The sequence below is a fragment of the Ammospiza nelsoni genome, chromosome 8 (assembly GCF_027579445.1).
Source record: "Ammospiza nelsoni isolate bAmmNel1 chromosome 8, bAmmNel1.pri, whole genome shotgun sequence".
Lineage (NCBI taxonomy): Eukaryota > Metazoa > Chordata > Aves > Passeriformes > Passerellidae > Ammospiza > Ammospiza nelsoni.
Window position 1 is genome coordinate 32,471,343 of NC_080640.1, and position 14,697 is coordinate 32,486,039.

The 14,697-nt window shown below is 50.0% G+C and overlaps 1 protein-coding gene across 1 annotated transcript; it reads left to right on the forward strand.

Annotated features, from left to right (window-relative positions):
• Window positions 1–8: 8 nt before the first annotated feature.
• LOC132076203 (protein ecdysoneless homolog) lies at window positions 9–9,188 on the forward strand. The gene is made up of 13 exons (XM_059477153.1): window positions 9–228; window positions 1,302–1,419; window positions 1,776–1,863; window positions 2,641–2,819; window positions 3,501–3,696; window positions 4,459–4,587; window positions 4,734–4,859; window positions 5,585–5,670; window positions 6,424–6,530; window positions 6,948–7,125; window positions 7,571–7,638; window positions 7,716–7,936; window positions 8,468–9,188. The coding sequence occupies exons 1-13, from the start codon at window positions 33–35 to the stop codon at window positions 8,678–8,680; spliced, it is 1,905 nt and encodes a 634-aa protein (XP_059333136.1). The 5' UTR covers window positions 9–32; the 3' UTR covers window positions 8,681–9,188.
• The last annotated feature ends 5,509 nt before the right edge of the window (window positions 9,189–14,697 follow it).

A 14,697-nucleotide genomic window follows, 5' to 3' on the forward strand; every position in this document is an offset into this window, starting at 1 on the left:
CCCGGGGGCGGAGCGCTTTGGGTCCCGGCGCGATGGAGGCGCTGCGGCGGCCGGCGCTGCCCGAGGACGCGGTGCGCTACCGCCTGTTCGCGGCGGCGGCGGCGGGCCCGGGCGGCGAGGCGCTGCTGCGGCGCTGCGCTGAGCTGGCCCTGGTGCGCTTCGCCCCGCTCCTGGCCGCCTACGTGTGGCAGCGGCAGCCGTTCCGCCTGCGCTACGTGCCGGGCCGCGGTGAGCCGGGAGCGGGCCGGGAGGCGCGGCGGGAGGAGCGCCCGGAGCGCTGGGACTGTGAGGGGGACCCGGCGGCCGGGGACCGGGAGAGCGTGAGGGGGATCCGGTGGCAGGGAACCCGGGAACCTGTGAGGGGACCCGGCGGCCGGGAACCGACGGCGTGTGAGGGGAAAGCGGGGGGGGGGCGGGTGGCGTGAGGAGAACCCGGCGGCCGGAATCAAGGAACGTGTGAGGGGGAACCCGGGAGCGTGTGAGGGGAACCCGGGGGCCGGAAACCGGCGGTGTGTGAGGGGGACCGAGGGGGTGTGAGGGGGACCCGGCGGCCGGACTCGAGGAGCGTCTGACAGGGAACCGGGGTGGGGGTTGGGATCGTTTGAAGGGGATCCGGCGGCCGGGAACCCGGAGCTTGTGAGGGGGAACCGGGAGAGTGTGAAGGACAGCTGGCGGCCGGAGACCGGGATCTTTTGACGGTAATCCGACGGCCGGGAACCAGAAGCGTGTGAGGGGGGTCTGGGCCGTGTGAGGAGGACCCGGTGGCCGGGAATCAAGGGCTTGTGAGGAGGAACGGGGATCGTTTGAGGGGGACCTGGCGGCCGGGAACCGGGAGCCTGAGAGGGGGACCCGGCCGGTTCGAACCGGGAACGAGTGAGGGAGAACCGAGGCCATGTGAGGGGCACACGGTGGCCGAGAACCGGGATCTTTTGAGGAGAGTCCGGCGGCCAGGAACCGAGGTCGTGTGAGGGGTACCCGGCGGCCAGAAACCAGGAGTGTGTGAGGGGGATCCGGCGGCCGGGAACCGAGGAGTGTGAGGGGGACCCGGCGGGCTGGAACCGGGAGCATGTGAGTGGGACCCGGCGGCTTCCCCGACTCTCGGTGTCACAGCACGGGTTAACCCAGTGCGGCATCTGGTGCCACCTCCCTGCTGCGGCCGGGCCATCCCCGAGCACAGGACACAAGATTCTGTCAGCAGGGTCTGGGATATCCGCAGTGAGGGAGACTCCGCAGCCCATGTGGACAATCTGTTGCTGGGCACGGCGTTGCTGAGCCGCCTCTCCTCTCTGTGCCCCGTGCAGGCGAGATCCCGGCGCACTTGGGTGGCACCACGGAGTTCGGGGATAACGTGGAGGATGAGTGGTTCATTGTGTACCTGTTGCGGGAGATCACCAGAGAGTTCCCGGGACTGGCAGCCAGGTAAGGCGGGTGCTGCTGAGCTGCTTTAGTGGGAGGGCTGCCAAGGGGCAGTGCCTGTGCTCTGAAGGTCCTGTCTTACCATTGCCCATCCTTGGAGGTGTTTGCCCATCCCAGACACGCTGGAAGTGTCCAAGGGCAGGTTGGATGGGGCTTGGAGCAGCCTGGGGTAGTGGAAGGCGTGCCTGGCTGTGGCAAGGGTGTTGGAACCAGAGGTTGATCTTTAAGGTCCCTTCTAACCTAAGCCTTTCTGTGGGTTTATGAATATTTAAAAAAAACCCAGCAGACATGGATTGAGAAGTGTGTTGTTGTGCTCTGCAAGGCTTTTCCTGCTGAATTTCCAATTTCTCCTTGGCCAGTATTGATGACAACGATGGAGAGTTTCTCTTGATAGAAGCAGCTGATTTTCTCCCAAAGTGGCTGAATCCTGAGAACAGTGAAAACAGGGTGAGTAAAACTTGTGTGTGCAGTTGGTAAGGGGGAGTCAGTGGCCTTTTCTGTAGCAGCTGGAGTTTTCTCTTGCACCTCTAGCCAAGTGGTCTGACTGCCTCTGAAATTTCAGAGTGCTTTGTCTGGTCCAGGTGAAATAATGAGCAGACACCTTCCCCTGGATATGGATGGCTGCTAATGGCAATGGATTAGAATGGAGATCATTAATTTGGTCATTAGCAAAAACTTGTTCAATTCTTTTTCCCCTACTCCAAGATTCTAACAAGGGCTGGAACACAACACCAAAATGGATTGCAAGTGTGTACCTGGAGTGTCAGGCTCATACTTTCCTTTGTTTGAGGGAACAGACAGAGTGAGGGGGTTGAGAACGTTGCATTCAGGGCTTTTTTTAGGATCAGGAACCAGCAGAGGTCGCATGTGACACCTGAAATGCTGCTTTTTAATGCCTGGGATGTTCTGAAGCAGTTAGGCTGTGCTGGTTCTCCTGAAGCACTTCTCCAGTTGAAGAGACATGTGTAACAATTATTCTTGTTAGGGAAACAAGATATATTTGATGAAATTTCTTTCAGTTCAAATAGGGATTTTTCCTGGTTGGATCGTGGTCTCTGGCATCTCAACCTTTTTAGAAAAGCTCTGCTCCTTCCTGCCTTGGTTCTCTATTTGTCCTTTCTATTGTCAGTGTCCAAGCAGATGCATTTGTGTGTGCAGTGAACTGTTCCATGGCTGTGTGTGAGTGCTCCTGCCCTGTGTGACGGGAGCATTCCTGCCTGCCAGGTGTTCTTTTACAAAGGAGAGCTGCACATCATTGCGCCGGGGGAGCCCTGGGAGCAGGGCTGGGCCCTCTCTGCTCCCCGTGCCACGGTGCCGCAGGCGCTGGCTCTGTTATCCACCCGCGCCGAGGAGTTCCTGGCTGCAGAGCCCATCAGAGCTGCGCTCAATAAACGCCTCCATGGGTACGTGGGGCTGCACTTGGCTCCTGCAGCTGTGGGGTTTGGGTCTGTGCTCCCTGGGCTTTCAGCGTTTCCCCAGCAGATGGGATCAAGCTGGTTCCTTTTCAGAAAGCAGCAGCTGGAGGTTTTTCTGTGGCACTCTTGGAAAGAGGGGGATCAGTGTCCTGTAGTCTGTGGTGTGGGGATGTGAAACTGGTTCACTGCTGTAATTCCAGCCCTGACAATGACAAGAGTTACTCTTCCTTCACATCTTCCTTAGACTGAAACCTCTGAAAGTTCCATGATCTTTTAGGGCCCTGTGCCTGAGGAACAAGAGGATTTGATCTAAGATGTAGCACCAGCAGAATTCTCAGGGCTTCAGCTTGTCACAGCTGTGCTCCACCCTGTGCTTTATTTTTTGCAAGGATTTGACAGCAAATATGGCAAAGAATACTGGATAGCTGGGTATGTTGGTTAAGTCCACAGGGACTCATCTTACCCATGTGGGGGATTCAATTTTATGAGCCATGTACACTTGTATAAATATGTATGATAGAAACAGCCATTCTAGGCATTAGACTGGCCAGGTTTTAACTGCAGAGTAATCTGAGCCATGATCCCAGTCAATACTAAAGGGAAGGGGCCTCCTGCTGAAGAAGGAGTGGTTAACGGGCAGTGCCCTCCCCACGCTCTGTTGCCGCTCAGGTATCCCGGGAAGATCCAGGCCTCGCTGCACCGAGCCCGCTGCTTCCTCCCGGCCGGGATCGCGGCCGTGCTGAGGCTGCGCCCGTCCCTGGTGGCTGCGGCCGTCCAGGCCTTCTACCTGCGGGAGCCGGGCGATCTGGGGGCCTGCCGGCGCCCGTTCAGAGCCTTCCCTGCCGAGCAGCGAGTGATGGCCCTGGTAAGTGCTCTCAGAGCCGCTGACGGCCCTGCCGTGTGCTCCTGTAGGCGTGAATTTCCAGGTCCTTGCATTGAGAGCTGCTCTGGATGGGTGTGGCTGGACTTTCAGGGGGCTGATCCTGAGAGAATTGTTTCTGAATCCAGAGGTTGTGATAGCAGTTCCTCTGCTGAAGTGCCTGCTGGGTAAATTGATCTCCTTGTGTGATCAGAGCAGTTTGCCAGCCCTGCCGGCCAACGGGAGCAGTTGCTCCCAACCAGTGGCTCACTGCCAGGCTTTTCACCTTCTCAGCTGTGCTCTCACAGCTCTGGGAAAGCTTCTATGAAGTGTTGTATGAGCACTGTCCAAGCACTGTTGTATGTGATGCATTTTGTCACAGAGCTGTACCACTAGACTCCTGAAAAGAAGCTTTAGAGTCAAATTTTGGACTTCAAAACTCTTGCTGAAATCTTTTAATCGAATGTCATTTTAATTGAAAATACACCTTGTTAATGCGAATGCAAAACACTGAGGGTTTTTCCAAATGTATTTATACTGACAAAAGTTCATATTTACTTGGGTATTTCAATTTGGGACAAACTTTATACGGCCTGAAAAGCAATTTATCAGAAAAATCTTTCTAAGATGTATTTTGAATGCAGTCTCAGGCAGTGCCTGTAATATGGGTGCCTTCAAAGGCACTCTGGTGACCTGGAGGGAGTTTGCTGGCTGTCCCCAGCCCAGTCCCGCTGCAGGGAGTGTTTGTTTCTGCTCTGGCTGTTGCAGGTGACTTTCACTCGGTGTTTGTATGCACAGCTGGTGCAGCAGCAGTTTGTTCCAGACAGACGCAGTGGATACACCCTGCCCGCCCCAGCTCATCCTCAGTACAGAGCCTACGAGCTGGGCATGAAGCTGGTAATGATTCCTGGGGCATTTTGGCCTTGGCTCATGCATGTGCAGGGAATGGGTCCTTGTCTGGAGGTTGCCTGCTTGTCCAGAGAAATGTGAGCAAAGTCTGTCCCACCTTGAGAACCTCTTGTTGTTGCATCTTTTATCTGCAGGCTCATGGCTTTGAAATTTTGTGCTCCAAGAGCAGCAAAGTGGCTCCTGATGCCAAGAGAAAGGTGTTAAGGGGTCCTCTGTGGGAGAGATTCCTCAGGAGCTTGAAGGAGAAGGATTATTTCAAGGTCTGTGAGTATTTCAGTGTCTGTGGCTTTTAAACATTGCAGGAAAAATACATTTTAACCCTTGAACTTGTGTGAGGAATTGTAGTGGGGCCAGAGCTTGAATCCTTATCTCTGTGTGAAATGAAGTAATGTGCAGTTTGTTCCCCTTTGAAAGGAATTTATTTTGGAAATTAAAAAGGAAAAAGCAAGATGTGGGGATTGATTCATTCATCTAAAGCAAGGGGAGAAATACACTTGAGTGAAGAAAACCCCCACATGTGATTGTGTGAGGTGTAACTGATTTCACTGGTTTACATTTCATTTCCACCCCTCTAGACTTCAATATTCTTCAAGATCCATACATAACACCACAGGCCTATCTGGGCCCATGCATGTGTAATTTTTATGTGTGTGTGGTTTTTGTGGGTTCTGGGGGTTCTGGTGTGGTTCTGTGGGGTTTTATTTTAAAAGATGCCTTTGAGTACTTCTTTGAAGTTAATAAATTGGACATAAATTGACTACCTACTTGAAGGTTATAATATTGGACAACTTTATTGAGATTCTTAGGTTAATACCCTTTAATATGCTTCAAACACAGGAGTGCCCCTTGGCTGTATTGAGTTCAAAGTGTTCATGGCCAAGAGGTTTTAGTTGTTCTGGTTCTCTCAGCATTTCTGTGTGACCAACAGTCACCCTTAGGAAGCCTGGAATTGTTTGGGTTCATGGCTGTGACTTGCATTCAATAGGGAGAAATGGAAGGATCAGCCAAGTACCTGGAGCTGTTGCACATGGCAGAAGATCACTTCCAGCAATCTGTTGCAGTGCCAGAAAGGTGAGAGCTGCTTAAAATTCATGAGTGTCATATACCCTACAAATCCTGTAAGTGACCTTTGAAATCCTTGTCACAAACACCTGAACCCTTTTCTCCGCTGCACATTTAACATGGGAGCTGTGGCCAGGACATACAAGTACTAATTCCTCTGGAATGCTCCACTGGGAGAAGTTCTGGCTTGAGTAACTCTTTTATCTTGGTTTTGTGAAATGCTGAGCTCTTCCAAGTGGATTCCAAGTGGTGACTGCAATGCAATTTTTGCTTGGTTGACTGTAGAAAGTGTAGAAAAGTTTCATTGAAAAGCAGTGCCAGTGAATAATGAATACAGGGTAATGTGTCTCCTTTGCTCAAGGGGCTGGCTGTGGATTTCTCTGGAAGATCAAATCCAAAAGCTAAATCACTACAGAAATATCTGAGGCTTTGCCAGCCCATAATATCTTGATGTTATTTTTTGAGTTTCCAGTCTGTGGTGTTTGGGATCTGGTAATCTTAATATTTACCAAGGCAAATGAAATGTAAAGGAACAGAGCCATGACCAATGGGTTTGGAGCCATCAGCTGGGAACTGCAGGGACTGACTGTGTCCTGTTTTGGCCAATGCTCTGGGTAGTGCTCTGGTACTTCCCCAGATTCATTGCCCTTTTTGATGTGTTTGCACAGAAGGAAAAATTAAGAATTCAAGTGAAAACCTGAATGCAGAGCATGTGATCCCATTGAATCCATTTCAGTAAATTGAGTTTGGTTTTTCTTCCAGCTGTGATGAAGTGAGCCCAGGTGATGAAATCCTGGCACTACTACAGACAACCCCCATTGATCTGAAGGAATTGGAGAGAGAAGCAGCTTGTCTTCCTGCAGAGGATGGTGAGCTGGATGGGGAATTATTCCTATTACAGATGGTTATTTGTGGGGGGAGAGGGGCAATGCTGACAGCTGTGAAGGGAGAGCAAATCCAGCCTTCCTCAAGACTCAACACTGGGTTGGCTCTCCCAGTTTAGAGTAAGCCTTTCTTCCTCCACTGAGTGGCCAAAGGCTTCTCAGTGACTGAATGGTCTCTCTGAGTTTGAGCTCTGCAAAGCAGAGTTTGTAAGTAGTGACAAGAAATCTGCACTCAGTTCTTCTCGGCCTCTCTGTGCCTTTGCTGTGTGTGAGCCAGGACCAGCACAAGAGCTGAACTGCAGAACTGAGCTGCAGGATGGTTGCAGCCCTGTCAGTCAGCTGGTTTGGGCCTGTGGGCCTCAGGCTTGTGCAGAGTAACAGATCTGTGCTGTGTCCTTGCAGATGACAGCTGGCTGGATATGACACCAGGTGCTCTGGATCAGATGCTGAAGGAGACAAGAAATGAGTCCCTTTCTTCCCCAAATGAGGAGGAGCAAAACTATGACTTGGAAACAGTTGCTGAGAGCATGAAGGCTTTTGTGTCCAAAGTGTCCACGCACGAAGGAGCAGAAATGCCATGGTAGTAGCACCTGGAGTTTGGCTCTGGTGTGGAATGTTGCACTGTGCTGCAGCCCTGTGCTTGGTTCTGTGATGCAGAGAATCAGAGTTTGAAGGTGCTGTGCTGAGCAGGGCCTGAAGCGAAGGCAGAGCAGTGACCCTGTACTTGCTTTAAATCAGCTTGGTGCCACTCTGGCACTGGTGCAGGTTCAAGTGCTGCAAGCTGAGCTGCTCTCTGTCCCTCAGCTGGGTTTTGTGGTCTTCACAATTTTTCTCTTTTTCTGCCAAGAATTCTTCCACTCACTGTTTGATGTCTAATGCACACAGGCTTCACACTTCTGAGGACTTTTAAATTCAAATGTCCCAACTTCAGTCCTGTCTTGAGAGACATCATTATGGCTTGTGCCTGTGTCAGGCTTAGGCAAGCATAGAAGCTTTATTTCTTTAAAAATATTTTTATATTTCAGGTCATCTGATGAATCTCAAGTTACCTTTGATGTGGATTCTTTTACCAAAGCCCTGGACAGAATTTTAGGTGAGATTGCTTCTTTCTTTGAAACAAAAGCCAGCGCTGATTTCTTTGCTGTTGTACTGACACCAAATCATGTGCAGGGGCAGACTCGGAGGAGCTGGATTCTGATGATGTGGATGAAGAGGAGGAGTTTGGTTTCTCAGCTGAGGATGATGAAGAGCTGGATGCTGGGAATGGAAGGCAGGAGCAGAAGGTGTCTCCTGAGGAGCTCGTGGGCAGTCTCAAGGCGTACATGGAGGAGATGGACCGTGAGCTGGCACAGAGCAACGTTGGGAAAAGTTTCAGCAGCCACAAGAGAGGGGTGAGTGTGCCTTGAGCTCTGATTTGCAGCAGTAATTTCCAAGCAGGAAATGTGCTGCAAGTGGCCATTCTGAGTAATGGGATTGGAACCTTCCCACATGCAAGCAAAGTGTGCTGGACCTGCACCATCATACATTTTTTATAAACTGAAACTTACCTAAGCTTGGAATTTGCCCATCTTTTCCAAGGCTTAGTTTTAGTTTGCCCATCTTTTCCTTGTTTTTAGTAGTAGGGCAAGCAGCTGCAGCTTCATTTGTGAGTTCCTGTAGTAGCTTTCTCCCATAGGAAGCTGAGCCAGGACTCAGCAACACTTTGTGTCCTTCTCTTGGAACTCAATGTGGGTAATGGACAGTGGTGATTTCCAGCTGGCATGAGCATTTGGTGTCTGAATTCCTGTCTGTCAGGACTCAGGAGTGTGCTGGACTTTGTTGGCTGCGCAATTGTTGTTTCTTTTGTCCTGTGATTTTCCCATTTGATCTCCTTAAATGTGCTCCTGCAATTTGATGAAGCTTTCTCTTTGTACTCCCTGCAGGCAAGTTCTGTTGGAGCAGCCCCATGTGAGAGTGCTGGCCCTGACTGTGGAGCTGAGGCTGCTGAGCTGGCAGCCCTGGATGTGGACATGAACCTGGTGGCAAACCTGCTCGAGTCCTACAGTGCCCAGGCTGGCCTGGCAGGACCCACCTCGAGCATTTTACAGAGCCTGGGGGTGAATTTACCTGAGAGCACAGAGCTCACTGGCAGCTGAGCAAGGCAGGGAGAGCCTTGGCACCAGACATGGCTGCTGGGGAGATTGAGCACAGACACACGAGCAGGATGGGGGAGAAGAGGCCAAAGGTTTGAATTTGGAGCATCCTGTTCATTCTGTGTCACTTCAGCAGAGTGAATTCACCTGCAAAAGCTTCTGTTTGCACACTGTCTTGGGTGGAAATGAGATTTTCCCAGTGCTGACACAATTTCAGAAAACTGAAAAATGATGTTGAATGCATGACTCAAATGATGTTTTCTTTTATTACAAAACCTCTCTCCCATTTTACCAATCACTGCTCCAATTTGCCACGTTTCTAAAATGTCCTTTTAGCCATTGCTGAGTGGGTTCAATATCTGGGGAGCAGTTCTTGTTCTGAAAATGCTGCTGCCTTCAGGGGCAGGTGGGGAAATACCACATTGCAGGAAGAGTAATTGGATCAAATGTGCAAATATTGGCCAGAAGTATTTTTGAATTTTATTTCAATAAAATCAAAAATACAACGTGATTACTGAATTTTTTGAAGATATGCATAACTTCCTCAGTTCTTGGAGTGAGAGTATTTTTGTAATTGTTTGTTTTCTGAATGAATTCCATTATTGCTGAATGTTGATATACAGCTACTGCTGGCATGATGTGAGCCCAGGCTGAGCAGTTTGGGGTTTTTTCAGTGCAAATGTGGCTGGAAGGCATGCAGCACGTTGCTTGCATCTGGAATGAAAAATCTATTTTAAATATGACTACTTTAGTTTCAACAAGTTAAATTTGCAATAAAATAGATAGAAATTCTTGATACACAAACACCAGCAATGCAGTCCTTCTGGGTCCAAATCAGCTTCTTAATTTCTCTTTATTTCATTTTCATTCAGCAGTTAATGAGTTGTCCTGCACTGATGTTGTGTAATTCACTTTGTCAGCAGTTCAGGGAGAGCACTGGCAGGTTGGACAGGGATTAGAGGTGGACAGCAAGAGCTGGGAAGTGTGAAGAAGGTTCTGCTAAATTTCAAGGAATTTGGACTGCTGAGAGGTGAGAGACTGAGACAAATCTGTGGTGGAAAAATGGGGTTAACAGAGGTTTTTTAATTGAGACAAGGCTAATGAGCAGTTAGTGGTGGAAAACAGAGGTACTTGAACCTTGGGAAGGGTTGGTGTTTGACCAGGGAAGGTGATTTACTCTGAAAATACATAAAATTCTCTACTGATGAGTAGCTAGATCAAGTTTAGATACTTTAAAACATAATTAAGTTGAAGAACACGATCACATTGAGCTGCTGTGTGGCCTGTGCTATAGAAAAGGTCCAAATAGATGGAGAGACTCCCTTAGTGCATGAGGAGAACTCCTAAGCTGGGTTCAGAACAAAGCTGCTCTTTTGCAAACACTCCAGCTGCTGTTGCTGCTTGGATAATCTGACTTTTCCATCGGTGGGGCTGGGATTTCTCTGGGGCTCTGCTCATCCCAACTCTTCCCATTTGTTCAGCAGCTTCCCAGGGGAGCCCTGCAGGGCTCTGGGAGTGCTCCCAGCAGTTTGCCATGGCAGAAGAAGCATTTCCATGCTGCCTCTTCCTCTGCTTTGAGGTAACACACCAGGCATCTCCTCTTTTAATTCTGAGAGTGTTTTTAGTGAAGGAAGCCTGATGGAATTAATTAGGGCAGACAAGAGGTGTGTGGTTCCCTTTCAATGGATTTCTGTCCAAGTGTATTCTGGAGTTGTTTAACTGGTTAATTTTCCCTTATTGTCTGTGTTTCACCTGGGGGAATCCCCATTCACCTGCAATGCTGAGGGCATCAATGGAAAGGAACCCTGCCTTGGCCATTATTTCAGGGCTATCAATGGATGGGGAATCCCCATTTTGTTACTGAAATAGATCAGGGAACACCCTTTGTGATGGTGTTCTATAGATTTGAAATGAGAACAAACAATTTTCAATTTTCATCCTCTTTAAGTTTAAATTGACAAGGAATCTTTATTGTCCCTTATTTTTTAGAGTTTAAATTGGTAGAAACCCCCACTGATTTCATTGAGGGATTGATATTGAGGGTAAAAAAAAAGGGCTGGATAAAAAAGGTGGCACTGAAAGGTAAGAAAAAAAAAGTGTAAAAAACATTTGCAGAAAAGGGTGGGAAATCAAAGTAGGAAAAATAGGTGGCAAGAAAGGGCAGAATAAAAAAATGAGGCGGAAAAAAAGTGGCAAAAAATTGGGAAAAAAGGCATCAAAAAAAGGGGGGAAGAACGGACAGGAAAAAAGCGGGAAAAAATAGAACAAATAAGGGGGAAAAATGGCAGCAGGAAAAGGGGGGAAGAGTGAAAAAATTGAGATGGCATAATGGTGTAAAGGTGGCATTTAGGAAGCAGGAAAGCTCTAGAAAGGTGAGGAGAAAAGGCTGTGAACCATGAGAAGAAAAAGAATGGGAAATATGAGGGGAAAAGAGCAGGAGCTCCAGAGACACCCCCAGAGCTCAGACCCCCTCCCCAATGCCACAGACACCCCCAGGTACCCCCAAGAGAGCCCCTGCAAACCCCACAGACCCCTGGGCCTGGGTTCCTGCAGGAACACTGGGGAACAACTGGGCTCCTTGCAGCGGGATGGAAACAAGGGCCAGGGCTGGGAATGTGTGCCCACTGTGCTGCCAGGCTGGCAATCAGCTGGGTGGGGCCGTGCCATGGAAAAGGCTCCTGAACAGCTGCCAGGTTTGTGGGCTGCAGCTGGAGCTGAGAAGCAAAGGGATTAGTCCAGGCAGGAGAACATCCCATCGTGGGGCACTGCTGCAAAGTGGGCATGTTTGGAACAGAGCCTCTCCTTCAGCAGGCCAACGCTGCCAGATGGAAATTGCCAAGGGCACGAGGCTGGCAAGTGAAGAGCAGAGCTGCTGTGAAGGGAAAGCTCAGTTCATTCAGAGAGATCACACAGGTCACTTGAGTGCAGGTAGGAAACAGAAAATGAGAGATTTCCAGGAAAACCTTTGAACTTTGGTGGGGAAAAGGAGTCGTGATACCCAGTGGCTGCAGGGATGGTGATCTAAATTAGTTCTGAGCCGGCTTCCTTTATTTTTTAATTGGTGAGGTTATTAACCTTACCTGCAGTTGTAAGGCCAAACAGTTTTGGAATCTATTCTAGTTTAATCTAGCTGTCCTCCATGCTGCATACTCACAGCAGCCATATTGAACTGTCATATGATGTGTGAATTTGCTTGTGTCCCTATCCCAAATGTCATCCTTCCTGGGTTTTCAGCTTCTTTTTAACATGCTAGTAAATCTTCTGCATCCCTCTGCAGTATTTCCATGGGGAAAACCACTGAAGAGCACAAGCTAAAGGATGCTACCTCCAGCTGGGCACAGGGAGCAGTGGGAAAGGATGTTCTATCAGCATTTTCTGTCCCTGTGCTGATACTGTTCTCCCAGGGAGGGAGCTGGGAAATCCCTATTTCTGCTCCTGTGCTCTTCCTGATGTGTGTCACAGCTGATGCCAACCCCAGTTTTCCCCCTGTAACGATGATTCTGGACATCTCTGAGTGTACCTGCTGGCCTTGGAAATGCCACTGATGGTTATTGAGGAGAAGGCAAGTCCCAGCATTTCTGTGTGGGAACAGAAACGTGTGGCCGTCCCTCAGTGCAGCTCTTTTAGTGACAGCTGTCAGTGGCCATTCCTGGTGCAGTTCTGTTATCATTTTTTCTTATACCATTCTATTTTATTCCCTTCATACTTCCCACCCTTTTATGTGCTTTACTTTTTAACCAGCACTGCCCCAATGGTCCCTGGGTGCAGCTCCTTTAGAGAACAGGGCCCGTCCCAACAGGCGGCTGCTGCAGCCAGGGCAGGAGCAGGGCAAGGCACATCACAGCGCTGGTGGTGCTCGGAGACTGTTGGCTTTTGCAGTTCAGGCAGATCAAATGAATTCCAATTGTCAGAGATTTCCACCACCTTCTACTGCTCGCCTCTTTTGTTCCATGGATTTGACAGTTCTTCCTTTCCTCGCATGCAACTGGACAGCAAAATGCCCACCTTGCCCCATGGCCACCCCACCACCTTTTCCCTCTTTCTGCCCCCTTTACTTTGCAGCACTTTCTCCCTCCTCCTCCTGTCCCTGCCAGCTCCAGCAAAGCCATTTCCCCACTGGCACCAGCTGCCTCCTGTCCCTCGCTCCCATTTTGCCCACTCTGAACTCCTGGAGCCGCCTGCCCGCGGAGCCGCAGCCGCCGTGGGGCCGGGCAATGGTGCAGGGAATGCTGGCAGGGATTCTGGGGCTGGGCTGGGCCAGGCCAGGTGCCCGGGGCCAGCAAAAGCGCTCTGAGCCTCTGCTCCTGCCCCTGGGCAGGCAACAGAACACAGCAGGAGGCTCGGGGCTCTCAAGAAAGGCAGCCAGAGATCTCTCACCCAACATGGGCAGAAGAAGCTTGGAGTGGGGCCATTAATTTCCATTGAATGTATTATGAAAGAAATCCCAGCAAGGGAGTGAGTAGGCTGCCAAATCCTTAAAATGCACCTTCTCCACACTGTTCTCTCCTTCCTGGGAGAACTTTATCCACAATTCCCTCCCTCCCTCCTCCCCACACAGTGACACAGAGGGATGGGGGTTACAGTCACATCATGTCACTGCTTCCCCCTCAGGGAGACAAATCCTTGTCCTGCTCTGTTGTCACCTTATCGCAGGGGTTCCATACTGTTGTCTCCTTATCGCAGATGTTTCACACTTTCTTGGTGTTTTCTCCTGGGCAGCTCCTCAGAGCACTGACTCTTCATTGTTGACAAAGCAGCCAACTGACTCCAGTTCCCTTCTCAACCTGCCAGCCCACTCTTTTATAGCACTCTTCTTTTCATTGGTTACAGCTGTGGCCTGTTAAAATCAGGCCTGTTCCTAATCTTTGCTAATTGGCCCAGCTGCAACTCCTTAGGGGAAAGATTACTTTCTACACCACCTTTATTTTCTTATGTTCTATCCCCCTACACTGCTCCAGCCTGGGATTCCTCCCACAGGAGGACAGTCAGATCCTTTGTGACAGTGTCCTGGTTCAGGGCAAATTTGGGCTGCACTAGGAAAGCAGATTATTTGGCCCCTCCCTGCAACCAATTTGGGAGGAAATACCTCTTTGGAGAAAAGTGGAAAAAAACTATTTATTAAACAATAAAACCCCTTGCTGCTCCTAAAGAGATGACAAACTGAGAAAGTCCTCCTCCAGGCTGCAGTTCAGCTCACTGAGTCTCCCATCAGTCCCTCTGGTGCTGGAAATGTTGTGCCCCAGGCCCAGCCCGGCAGGCCGCAGGTGTGAGCTGCTGCTGCTCTTCTGGGTGTTCAGTCCAGAGCAGGTTCAAACAGGTCCAAAAAAAGGGAAAAAGGCAAAAAACCAGAGTCCAGGGAACTTCCTTGCCTCAGCTAGCTAAACTAACTAAAAGCCAAGGAGAGCTCAATCCCGTTGTCTGTCCATCTGCAGAAAATACAGTCCCGGAGCAGGAATGTGGAGGAGTGAGAGCAGAATGTGAAAACAAAATGTGCGCTTCTTCTCTCCCCTCTTCACTCTCTGGAAGACGTCTTAAACACACAAAACTTATTATTCAGCATAAACAGAACAAGACGATTGGGGCTAAAAGCATCATATAGTCAGATTGAACAGACAGACCATTCCCCACACTCAGGTGCCGGATGCCAAAAGGAGGATTCCTGTTCAGCATGTGTCAGCAATTCTTCCTCCTCTTCCGAAGACAGTCCAAAAGTGTCCCATTCTGGCCACTAGTTTACGATGAATTCCAAGACCACAGGGGGATTTGAATTTCCCATTGGAGCTCGTTGTGTCATGAGGGCAATGCCCTCACTGCAGGCAGCATCGGTGCCAGGATGGATTGTAGAGACTTTTCCTTTGCAGCCCCAGCCCAGCGCTGGCACTGGGGATGAAGAGGCACTGAGGTGACCCTGAGAGGAAGTGCAAGGCACAGGGCGCAGCTGAGGAAGGACAGCGCTGTGCTGGGCTCAGAGGTGAAGCTGGCACTGCCCAGCGTGGAGAAGGTTCTTTGTGCAGCCCCTG

Bases quoted from the DNA above. Each gene is read 5' to 3' on its own strand.
- LOC132076203 (XM_059477153.1), top strand. From the start codon at position 33: ATGGAGGCGCTGCGGCGGCCGGCGCTGCCCGAGGACGCGGTGCGCTAC. The intron at 2,820-3,500 runs GTACGTGGGGCT...GTTGCCGCTCAG, and splicing joins CTCAATAAACGCCTCCATGG to GTATCCCGGGAAGATCCAGG. The intron at 6,531-6,947 runs GTGAGCTGGATG...GTGTCCTTGCAG, and splicing joins TTGTCTTCCTGCAGAGGATG to ATGACAGCTGGCTGGATATG.